General features: G+C 37.0%; 1 protein-coding gene across 2 annotated transcripts in view; it reads right to left on the bottom strand.

Moving 5' to 3' along the window:
• The window catches only part of LOC117385944 (protein phosphatase 3 catalytic subunit alpha), a 163,429-nt gene that overhangs the window by 8,005 nt on the left and 142,706 nt on the right, over window positions 1-12,718 (bottom strand). Inside the window, exons 9-11 of one of the 2 annotated variants that reach the window (XM_055229078.1) lie at window positions 6,677-6,802; window positions 4,179-4,250; window positions 1,913-1,939 (exon numbers count right to left, since the gene is read on the bottom strand). In XM_055229078.1, coding sequence (XP_055085053.1) covers window positions 1,913-1,939; window positions 4,179-4,250; window positions 6,677-6,802 — 225 coding nt within the window. The remainder of the gene's footprint in view (window positions 1-1,912; window positions 1,940-4,178; window positions 4,251-6,676; window positions 6,803-12,718) is intronic. The other variant, XM_033983227.2, reaches the window with a different exon arrangement.

Genomic DNA, 12,718 nt, shown 5'->3' with positions numbered 1-12,718 from the left:
TTTACATGAGCGTATAGACGATATCAGCCAGCTGTTTTCTTTCAGATCCCGGTTCACACGTCACTGCAATAACTCCCAGCATTCCTTGCGCTCATGCTCTGTTATGACACGGGCATGTTAACCTTTTGTAATGTGCGTCTTATCGTTACACACTGAGCACACACACGATCCCACTCTTCCTGTGCCGAGATCGAGGTTTGGGGGGGTTTTCCCTCAGAGTGGAAACAAAGACATGTGCTGGTTCATTTTTATTTATTTTTTAGAACGTCAGAGAGAGTGAAGACCCCCAGAGATGTTACATGGAAAGTGGAGAATGAGGAATGAGGATGAGATGGAGGTAATGAAAAGACAGTTTTAGGGTCAAACGGGAAAAGAGCAGAGGATTTTTACGCGTTGGATTAAATTATTATGCTAATTTATGCTACGTTTTAATCATATTGTTGTATTTAATTGGTTCTAAACAAGGACACTGTCTGATATTTTAAATAATCACGTTTTTACGCAGCGTTTTTCCATCTTCAAGTCACTAAAATTGCTCACACATTCACACTGGGAAGAGGTGGGTTAAGTGTCTTGCTCAAGGATACAACGACACAACATTTCTGTGTCGACTCCGCAGACCTGACTGAGCGACAGGTGCGTCCGAGGAGAAGCGCTTCATCTAAAAAGGTTAAGAAAACTCCCATACGCTTGTCTCGCGCTCGGTTCACTTTTATTTTTTATTCACGTGACGTTTTGGTTCATCCGATTTTCCTCACGTACGATTGGAAAACATCGCGCGAACCAAAAGTGAGACAGCGCGCGAGAATTTTCTTGCCGTTTCAGCTGGGATCGCACCACCAACCTGATCGCTCAAGTAATGATGTTTACGTCGAGAGCGGGATTCGAACCGGCGACCTTCGAATCAGACGACAAACGCTCGTCCGTAATCTTTGTGCGTTAAATCACGTACTGTTTTCTGAATGAAAATAATGCGTTTTAATCCTAGAGTGTGTAAAGAAGTGGATTAAGTGCGTGCGACGTCATCCACAGCAGCTCCAGTCAAATTAAGCTAATCGATGCTAGCGGTTATAGCGGCGAATTTGGAGCCGCGAGTGTCATAGCAACCAAAGAGCCAATCCGGAGCGAGGCTGGTGAAGGTAACGCCTCTTCCCGCCTGCACTAATGGTTTTATAGGAGGGAGCAGGCGCTTAGCAACGCTGTCAATCAAACCTGTTGCTAACGCTAGCGGGAGCGACCTCGCGGAAAGAAGTTCATATCTTGATTTCCAGACACAATAGTGAAATATTTAAGACCAAAATGATGAGTCTGACAGCAGTTACAGAGAGAGGAGCCAAAGTTTTTCAATAGAAAGTGAATTGGAGTCGATTCAGCCGGAAGTGCGCCTATGATCACTTCCTGTTTGGAACGTAGAAGCTAGCAGGTTAGCTACGTCCAATTACATTTACAGTCTATGGCTTTAATGCAAGTTTCTTTGATTTTCTCACATTATTTATTACTTTTATGGCGCTTTTTCAATTCAAATTTAGTTTTTCGGTCTCGTAAAATATTAAAATTACTCCGTCATTCAAGCGCGCAACAAAATATAGAAGCGTTGTTCAATATTAGCTCATTATTTTGCGTATTTGACTCTTCCAAAACACTCAGATCCACTGCGTTTTCTCCTAATTCTAACACAATTATTGATAAATCTTTAATAATAATAACAATAATAATGCTTTTACGCGTTATTAAACTCATCCAAACTCATTTCTCATGCTCAGAACACCTCCACGTTCACTCCTCCACAAAAAAAAACGTACGGAAATATTAAAAATAGACGAGCAAAGCCAATACAGATGTTAGCTCTGAAACAGCGGATTAGTGAAACAGTCTGTCCTTACGCATGCCGCTAATCCACCGCAGTTTGTACCTTTTTTAGGGGGATAGATTAGCTGTCCTTCTCATGAAAACACCCCCAGAAGAAGAAGAAAAGAGAGGAAGAAGAGGAAGAGAGAGGACAGAGAGATCAGTGATGGCTGCAGAATGACAAGAAGAGGCAACAGAAGAAGCACCGCACGAAAAAGAGGGAATTAAAGACAGAAATAATGACTTGGAACTTAAAATCTGGAACAAAAAACAGAAAAAATAGAAGTTAGATGAAGCAGAACCAAAGACGTGATCGTATGGACAGGTACGGAGAGAAGAGGTGTGAGCGGAGGGACGGACGGAGCGAGGGATTCAAAATGAAAGGGGAAAAGTACAAGTATAAATATGTACAGTGGTGGGAAGTACGTCTAGGAGTATCATAGCAACCAAAGAGCCACTCAGGAGGGAGGTTGTTGAAGGTAACGCCCCTTCCCGCCCTCATCACTGGTTTAACAGGGAGTGGACGCTTAGCAACGCTGTCAATCAAACTGTTGCTAAGGCTAAATACAACTACCACAGTATTAATCTGTTCAGTAACAAAATGTCGTTAATTTGATTTTGAAATGCAGTAATTGTGATTTCAATCATGAGTCAAATAATCGTTTGGCAGTAGTATTAGTAATAGTAGTAGTTGTAGTAGTAATAACAGTAGTAGTAGTAGTAGTAGTAGTAGTAGTAGTAGTAGTAGCAATAGCAGTAATAATAATAGTAGCAGTAGTAGTAGTAGTAGTAGTAATAGTAAGTTGTAGTAAAAGTTGTAGCAGTAATAAACAGGTGGTTGTAGTTCATCGTGTGGCCTCAGGGGGGCAGAGCTGATCCACAAACAAACACTATGATGCAGCAGAGTCAGATCTGAGGTTATTTATGTAAATATTTAAATATAATGAAAATATATAAAATACTGTAATATCCACCACTGTAGAAGAAACTGCAAACTGAAAGAGAAGAAGAGAGAGAGTGACAGAGAGAAGAGAAAGAGAAGAGAGATACAGACAGAGAATAGGGAGAGAACGAAAAAAGAGTAGGGAAAGAGGAGAGAAACAGAGAGAGAAATAAGAGAGAGACAGCAAGAGAAAGATTAAAAGAGAGAGAGATACAGAGAGACAGAACAGGGAGAGAGAGGGAGAAAAAAAGAGAGAATAGGGAAAGAGGAGAGAGAGAGAGTGAAGAGAGAGACAGAGAGGGATTAAAAAGAGACACAGGGAGTGTGACAGAGAGAGAGAAGAGAGAGCGATGCATAGAGAAGAGAGAGACAGAGAGAAAGAAGAGAGAGATACAGAGAGTGACAGAGAGACATAGAGAGAGAGAAGGGAGAGACACAGAGAAAGCATAGGGAGAAAGAGAGAAAAGAGACAGAGAGAATAGGGAGAGAGAGAAGAGAGAGAGAGGGACAGAGAGACAGGAGGGAGACAGAGAAAGAAGAGAGACAGACAGAGAGGAGAGAGAATAGGGAGAGAGTGGAGAGAGAGAGACAGAGAGAGAATATGAGAGAGAGAAGAGAGAGACAGAGAGAGAGAATAGAGAGACATAGAGAGAACAGGGAGAGAAAGATACAGAGAGAAAGAAGAGAGACAGAGAGAGCGAAAAGAGAGAAACAAGAGAGAAGAAAAGAAAGAAGAGAGAGACAGAGAGAGAGGTGTATGTATGGTGGCGACTCCCATCAGAGGAGAGAGAGGGAGAGAGGAAGAAAAGAGAAAGAGAGAGGAAGAAAAGAGAAAGAGAGAGAGGTGCATGTATGGAGGTGACTCCCATCAGAGGAGAAAGAGAAGAGAGAAGAGAGTGTGTGTGTGTGTGTGTGTGTGTGTGTGTGTGTGTGTGTGTGTGTGTGTGTGTGTGTGGGTGTGTGTGTGTGTGTGTGTGTGTGTGTGTGATTATGAACTAATGTGACCGTGGCTGTTGTTTTTCCGGGGATTGTCATCTTTAGTGTTTGTTTAAAGAGTTCCCGAGACTCCGCCCCCTCTGCGCTGTTTACAGAGCGAGACGTGTCCACAGGTTTACACAAAGAAGAGGAGAGGATGAGGTCACTTCCTGTTTAGCAGCAGAGGGTGAGGTCATCAGAGGGAGCTGTGCTAGAGACTATTATGTCATCAAATGTGTGTGAACTGATAAAAATAAATTAGCATTAATGAAGCTAATTTGAGTGTGTAAAATATATAAAAAACAAACAAACATATGTGCTGTAGGAGAAGAAGTGCAGTTTTGGATTTGGTAAAGCACCCCCCTCTGCTGGACACGGAGGGTACTGCGGACAGTGACTTGCTGTGTCTTACCGTCCAGCTCCTCGTCAGTCGTGAGCTCATCGTTGGAACAGATGCTCAACACGTTCACGAGCATTTCAGTCACTACGGGCAACACAAAACAAAACAAGATAAGGATTCATGTACGTCCAGCTTAAAATATCCTCCTGACACTGCAATTAACGAGCCACATCTGAACGTTTTGTGCAAAAAAATAGATGTAATTTGCAAAAACAGATGAGAGATGTTTTTAAAAAGTGATCAGAAGGTTGTAGTTTAGTTTTTGTAAAGTAATATTTACAAAAACGAAATGTATTTTACTGCAAAACATTATCCAGACGCTTCTTGATAAAATCCACTTTCATTATTGTCATTGTTAATATCTCCAGAACAGGCAACAAAAAGAAAAACAAGATTTTTGGCAATTTTTCAAAACGGCGACATCTGTTTTTGCAGTTTCACCCTTCAATTAAACTCTCTGGGAAAAGATCTGAATGTGTGACTAAAACAGATTTGTGGTGATACACTTCTTCTTCCCACTCGTTTTTGAGCTTAAGAAAAAAATATGTGAAATGTGCTTTAATTGTGCTGGATACGTGTGTTTATTAATCTGCTCGAAATAAAAAAAATAAATAAATAAAATAAAATAAAATAAAAAATTGATAGATAAATACATAAATAAACAAATTATAATAAAATAAAATAAATTAAAATAATATAACATAGAATTGATAGTTAGATAAATAAATAAATGAACTAAAATAAATTAAAATAAAACAAAATAAAATAAAAAATTGATAAATACATAAATAAACAAATTATAATAAAATAAAATAAATTGAAATAAAATAATATAGAATTGATAGTTAGATACATAAATAAATGAATTAAAATAAATTAAAATAAAATAGCAAAATTGATAAATAGTTAGATAAATATATAAAGTAAAATAAAATAAAATAAAAAAATAAAATAAATGGAAATAATAAACTGTTCCATTTCCCTGTTGCTTTTTTCTGTGAGTAATAAATAATATAAACCCATTTTCATTTTAATCTCACAGAATCGATTTTGCCTAAAGCACATTCTTACCTTGATCACACACAAATAAAACTGCAGTCCATGGATTTCAGAATGATTAAAAGTTTAAACCTTTGCCGTAGCAATTAACAATTTAAAACTAAATAATATTGTATCTTGAATGTTCTTCAAAATGTCCCCCGTAAAGGAGTGGATTTCACGCAGCGACTCATGTGACCAGCTCTGAGTTTGAAAAAGTTTCAGGAAAAAAATCTATACTTCAGATATTACTGCACTTTCTACAAGATGTGGAAGGTAACGAAGTACAAGGAGTAAAGTACTGTACTTAAGTGGTATTTTTAGGTATCTGTGTTTTACTTAAGTACATTTTACAGTGGATACTTTTACTTTTACTTCACTACATTTGAGAGCAGTATCTGTACTTTCTACTCCACTACATTTTTGAACAGGACTAAAAAGTAAAAAGTACTTTTCATATAATTTGAGGGGTTATTTTTACCGTGTTCGTGGAAACATCCTGAATAAAGTTGAAGAGTTCAAACTTTGGCTTTGAGCAAAACAAAAATAAATACAGAAAATTCAGAAGAAAAATAAAGAAATTGATCTGTGTTGTTACTGTTGAACAAAATATTCATTTAATACTCATTTTTAATCAAAATCACTACATTTACACTTGAAATACTTTTACTTTTTGTTTTTAAAGGGCTCATGTTACGCTGTTTTCTGATCTGTTATGTTTCCTCATCACAAACAGAGCTGGAGTTTGTGTTTTGTTTCATTTACACTTCATTTTTAGTCTATCTACATCTCCAAAACGCACTGTTCCACCTTGTGATGTCATCAAGTGGCGATACAGGAAGTGCTCCGCTGTGTTTTTAAACTCCACACACCTTCATTTCTAGAATAATTTGGATCATGTCAGCTCTGGAGTTGCCACTTTCTACTGATTTAAAAGGTAAAAAAACGTAGTTGTTAACTCGAAAACTACCACTTGATGACATCACAAGGTGGAACAGAGCATTTTGGAGATGCAGACAGACTAACAATAACGTGTGAATGAAACAAAACACAACCCCGATTCTGTTTTTGACGACGTAACGACATTATAACATGATTTAACGGCCAATTTCGCGTAATATTGAACCTTTAAAGTCGTTTTTTTTAAAGGGTAAACAGTAGATTTCTTCACGTGATGCTTGAACTTTTACCAACTTTTCACCTCTGCATCTGTACTTTTCCTTAAGCAACACAATTAAGTACCTCCTCCTCCACCTCCGCCGTCTTCTTCTTCTTCTTCTACTTCACCCGATCAATCCCAACAGTTCATTTATTCACCTTTTGGCCAAATGAATAATTTATATCCCTTTAAATGTTTACGTGCTTTGCGAGGGCCATGTTTCTTAAGGCGCTCCATTTCCATTATTGAGCGGCGTAGGTGAGCGCTCATTAGTATTCCACATTCCACGGTCCGATCGCTGGTGTATATTTACCCTTTTCTCCGACGAACGGCAGGGACCAGGTGAAGACGTCCATGAAGTTGGGGAGCCAGTACGGGTGAGGCGAGCAATTGAACTGCCTGATGTTCATGACGTTATTCTCGTACTTGAGCACCGCCGCTGTGGAAATACAAACATACAAGGTTAATATCGTCCTTATGCAAGTCTTAGTACAAGAAAAAGTCTGTAAAAATGTGTTTTCTGTGGAGTTAGCGCCCCCTTCAGACAGATATGAGGCAGTATCCAGCGGTAATCTGACCAGAACTGAAGAAGAGGCGTAAACGAGCAGCAAAACGTCTTCACTTTTCATGTTTATTTGCAAAATGATAAATGTTAAAGTACAACGTTTAAGCAAGACACGGCCTTATATCACACGTGCAATACAACATCATATTATTATTGTATTATAGAAGTAAGGGTAGTATGAATAAACAAAAGAAGCAAAGCAGGGACGAAATATACAGTAAATACAGAAAATAAATACATAAATAATTAAATAAATACTATTAATAATAGTAATACAAAATAAAAAAACACATGTAAAAGTAAAATCTGTTAAAAAAAAGCAAAACAAACAAAACAAAAACACATGTACAGTAAAAAAAACAGTAAAAAACAATTAAAAAAAACAAAAAACAAACAAATGTACAGTTAAAATCTGTAAAAAAACAAAAAAAAAACAAAAACAAAATAAACAAAAAAGACAAAACAAAAAACACATGTACATGTATAATCAGTAAAAAAAAAACAAAAACAAAAAACAACAACCCAAAAAACAAACAAACAAACACATGTACCGGTAAAATCAGTAAAAAAAAACAAAAACAAAAAAACAAAACCCAAACAAACAAAAAAAAAACAAAACCCCACATACAGGTAAAATCAGTCCGCGTTCCCTTCATGGAGAGGTGTTTGTCGTCCTTCAAAATTATTCAAAAATTGAGTCCCGGTCTCTGTATATTTCTGTGTGGTTTTATTAAAGTGGATCTAATGTTTTGTAATTAAAAGAATATATATAACCACTCTGCAAACTCTTGTGCCGTTACAGATTTGAATTTTTCTTGTGCGATGGATCAAACCTGCACATTGAAGGATTACACAGATTATTATGAAGACGGAAATGTGACACTAATCGATAAACTACTAAAACTAGTATAGAAACTAGATACGAATTTGAGCGAGTATCGAAACTGAAAACATTTCCTGAATATATTTATAATGATGTTGAACAGCTCAACATCATTATAAATATATTCAGGAAATGTTTTCAGTTTCGATACTCGTTTCACAAGTATAAGACATAGACTAATATACACCATGTACCACTACTGCACACTGAGGGAGTACACACATATAACACACACAAGAGTTTAGAAGATTTATTTATTTTGCTTATTTTATTTTTTTATTTAATTATTTTATTTTTATTTGTTTTTATAATTTTTTTGGTATTTTTATTATTATTTTTTTTATTTTATTTACTTATTTTTTTATTATTTTATTTGATTAAAGCTCGGGTCTCAGGAGGTTAATGTAGAAAATCACATTCTATTGTCTAAAGAAAGTAATCAGGTAAATCACATGTGTCAAACTCAAGGCCCGGGGGTCAAATGCGGCCCGCCACCTCATTTTACGTGGCCGCGACGAGGTAAATTATAACGTATGACTGTCTTAAAATGTCAGTTTATCTGGAGATACGCAGTTAGTCATATTTTTTTTTAACATCTAAACGCATATGCAGTGTGTGTAGACAAGTAATAAGTTAAAAAATAAAAATAGTCACAAATTTATCCAGCACTTTTCCACCTTCGAGGCTCAAAGTTCTTTACGTCAAGGAAACACTCACCCATTCACTCTCACTTTCACACACCAGTGCACACAGACGTTGCGGAAAAGGTGGGCTAAGTGTCTTGCCCAAGGACACAACGGCAGCGTTCATCTGTGGGATCCGACTGCCCCGTCAACCTTCAGATCAGAGGCCACCAAAACGCTCTACAAACCGAGCCGCAGAGTTTGAAATTTTCGTATCGTAACAATTCTGAGTTTGAAAAGCAGCTATAATTTGTTTTTTTCCATCACATGTTTGAATATTGAATAAAAACGCGTGGCCCCCGGGGGGAAACTCGACTGACGCCAACGGAACTCGTGGAATCACAAGACACGAGCGGCTCCAAAAGAAATGAAAATACTGCAAATACTGTCCACTTTAGAGACAGTATTTGCAGTATTTGAGACTTTCAGACAAAATGACAAAAACAACAAATCGCTTTTTGGATTTACAACTACTACAACTGGTATTACATCAACTACTTTGACTGTTACTGCCATTACTAATACTCGCAATACTCCGCAGTCAGAACAAATACTTCTTCTACATTAACTACTGCTTTTTTACTGCTATCAAAAGTATTTCCAGTTATAGCTACAACTAAAATTGGTAAAGGAACTAGCCCTGTACTTCAGTGACTACTACTATTACTCTAGTATTGTCACGATACTAAAATTTCCAACCCGATTTCAATACTAAGGAATAGACTTGATACTGCTTCCGATACCACGATAATAATTTAAAAAAACCTCTTTCTTTAGATGATACAATGTGATTTTTTAAAATACTACTGACATTAATATTAGGCATGGGATGATATTGGAATTCTGTGAGACGAGGGCCCCCCGTAATACAAATTAATAGGAAAAACCTCAAATTCGGGGCCCCCTAACACCCTGGGCCCCCGTACAACTGCCCCCCTTGTCCCATCCGTTGACTCCCCCTTGGATAAGTCGTTTTTTTTTCTGCAAATTCAAGTAAAAAATGGCGATTATCTTTGTTGACGTTTATATAAAATGTCCCACGAATGATTATTATTGTTTATTTTCCCATTTGTAATTAAAATAACGACAGGTTTAACACTTACTACTATGAAAACTGCTACTTCTACTTCAAGTACTACTCCAACTGCGCCTTAGTTCTTAGGTTTAAACCAGATTAAACACAAAAATTAAGATAAAAAGCTCTGAATTTCTTTATAAATGGACCGGCAAATGTTCTCACACCTCTCCGTCGGATCATGCATAAATCAACACTTTCCATACATTTCCCCGTCAGTGTCAAACTCATTTTTGATAATTAGAATTCGCAGATATTTCGCCGTACAGCCGCCTACACCTCGTTCTCCGCTGCATTTTCAAACGCTCTCAAATCTACAGGTCCAGTCCGCCGTGTTTGGAGCCTCGAGGCCAAAACAACACAAAAAGAACAGCAGTATTTTTCATTTAAGAGCAGTTTTATTAACCGTCTTATTGAACCGGAGCCTGAGGGAGACTTCACTTCAAAACATTACATCCCTGGGTTTTTTTTTTATTCGATGAAAATATTAACATAGAGCATATTCAGAGCTTTGTGAATTAAAAGGCTCCACGAGGTTCAGCCGTTTGCTTTGGTCTGTTAATATTAATGGGATTATACTGTGTTTTTATGTAGGGTTTTAATTGGGCAAAACAAAATCTATATTCACATTTAAATATGATACGTATATATTTAGATGGATTATTAATCAGCTTGAAATAAAATAAAATAAATAAAAATAGATAAATTAATTAAAATAAAAAATAAAAATAGATAAATTAATTAACTAAAATAAATTAAAATAAAAACAAAATTGATAGATAATTAATTAAAATAAATTAAAATAAAATAACAAAATTGATCAATACATAATTAATTAAAGTAAATTAAAATAAATTAAAATAAAACATAAAATCAATAGATAAATAAATAAATTGTAATAATGAACTGTTCCATCTTCCTGTTGCTTTACTTCTGTGAGTAATAAATAATATTAACCCATTTTCATTTTCATTTTGCAGAATCGTCTTGACTTTGGTCCTTTGGTTCTTAACTTGATCACACACAAATAAAACTGCAGTCCATGGATTTCAGAATGATTAAAAGTTTAAACCTTTGCCGTAGCAATTAACAATTTACAGCTAAATATTGTATGTTTGAATGTTCTTAAAAATGTCACACGTAACAGGAACGGATTTCACGCTCGATACGGCAGCGATTCGTGTCATATTTGGTTATTTATATATTTAGATTTGTAAGTTTGCAGCTTGGAGATACAGTTTGTCCACAGGGGGAGCTGTTCATAAAAATCAATATCCCAAGTCGTTTTTGGATAAGGTCAATGAAAACGGTCCTGCAACTCACTTTGGGACCCCAACTCACATCTACTCTCTAAATATGTTTATGATCAGATATTTTGAGCTAAAACATTACATTTGTTGTGGTTCAGCCTCGTTGTTTCGCGGTGTGACTCTGAAGTGCTGTACGTTTGCAATTTGTTTTCTCCCCGACAAAACCCACAATGTCGATGAAACGTTCTGCACCGACAAAGACGCCTACGGTCGCGCCAAAAAGGTCGAGGAAAATGCTAACCATCGCGGAAAAAGTTGGACTTCTGGACACGCTAAGGGAAGGTCGAAGTTACGCGGCTGTAGGACGCCATTACGGAACAGATAAATCTTCAGTTCGTTACATAAAAAGGGAGGAAAATAGCATGTTTTCATTCTATAACACTGCACTTATTTATCAAAATCTACACAGGTTTGAACTTTGAGAGAGTTTAAACAAGAGAGAAATGTGAGAAAATGTTAACGCCTGTGTGAGAAAAGTGTAATAATTATAAAAAATAAAGGTGACACTTCGTGGATTTCGCTTATTGAGGGTTATTTTTAGTTCGTAAACCGCGCGATAAACGAGGAACAACTGTTTTCAAATCTATTGTCGCAGAATTGAACCCTTTTTCTCCTCATTTATATTCGAGCTGGGCCCATGTGAGGCTTCTTGCCCCGGGCCCCCCCAAAATTTCCGTTGACGGCCCTGTTTAAAATGAAACGTAACCAGGAAAACATCTGATTTATTCTGATCACGGTTGAGTTTTTGTTTTGTTTTACACTTCAAACACTGAAATAAATACAATGAGCTCAAATATTTTGCTTTAAAACATGTGTGGAGCAGCAGTTTAAAACAAAATTAAACGAAATAAAGTCCAGAAAGTCTCGTTTTAAGTCTCGTTTTATACTCATCAACTTAATACGACGTCTGAATTAACGCTTCTAAACTGCAGCGCCGACAAAAAGAGTTGCAATCTTTAGAGAACAAAACTAAAAAAAGATTTAAAAAAATCAATGGTCGGTTTTCCTGGTGTTTAGAGCATTTCCTCTGAGTATTGATTACACCCACAGACTCTGTCATTTACAGGATTGGACACATGAATAACGGGAAAACACATGGCTCAGCATTAGGGCCGCTGCACTTTTCATTAGTTACCAACAAAACACCAATTACTCAAAGAGGAGGGAGGCTACGGGCGCCCGGCAACCGTTGGAACAGCAATAAACACTAATGTGAACACAGCCATTTGGAATTTCAACAGGCGATTTGACATACGAGAGGGACGCGAGACCGACGGGGAGGTGACGGGGAGGTGACGTCTGCATTACGGCGTCAGCGGCAACGGGTCTGTGTAAAATACGCAGTTTATTAAAGGGACGCTACGTTGATTTTGGAGTTTTCTGCTTATCACGATGTAGATGCGATGGTTATAAGCTTGTTTTTTGTGCAGTTTAACATTCAACAGATCCAGCTCCATGAACGCGAGCAGGTGATGTATGCCAGATCTGTGGAGAGGCGAGCGCGCACAAGTTCGAAAGGGAAATTATTTCAGATTTCGGTGCTGTCGACAGAAAAAAACGGGGCCAGGGGGCAAGAAAACTCACATGGGCCCCACTCTAATTTAAATTAAAAGAAGAGGGTCCAATTCTGGGCCCCTAAGACGCATTTGTCCCCACCCCCCGTCAACGGCCCTGGCAAAGAAAACAAACAAACTCATGAATAAATGCAAGATATAAATAAATGCAATCGTTAATGTCACGTTTACATATATATTTTTTTATTATAATAGCTATATTTCTACTTTTTTATATTATTATTATTCTAAAGTTAGAGCTACAGGTTTAATGCTGTACTGCGGA

This window comes from Periophthalmus magnuspinnatus, chromosome 18, assembly GCF_009829125.3.
Source record: "Periophthalmus magnuspinnatus isolate fPerMag1 chromosome 18, fPerMag1.2.pri, whole genome shotgun sequence".
NCBI classification, from domain to species: Eukaryota; Metazoa; Chordata; class Actinopteri; order Gobiiformes; family Gobiidae; genus Periophthalmus; species Periophthalmus magnuspinnatus.
The sequence above is the reverse complement of the archived record's forward strand: the minus strand, read 5'-3'. Positions and strand labels throughout refer to the sequence as shown.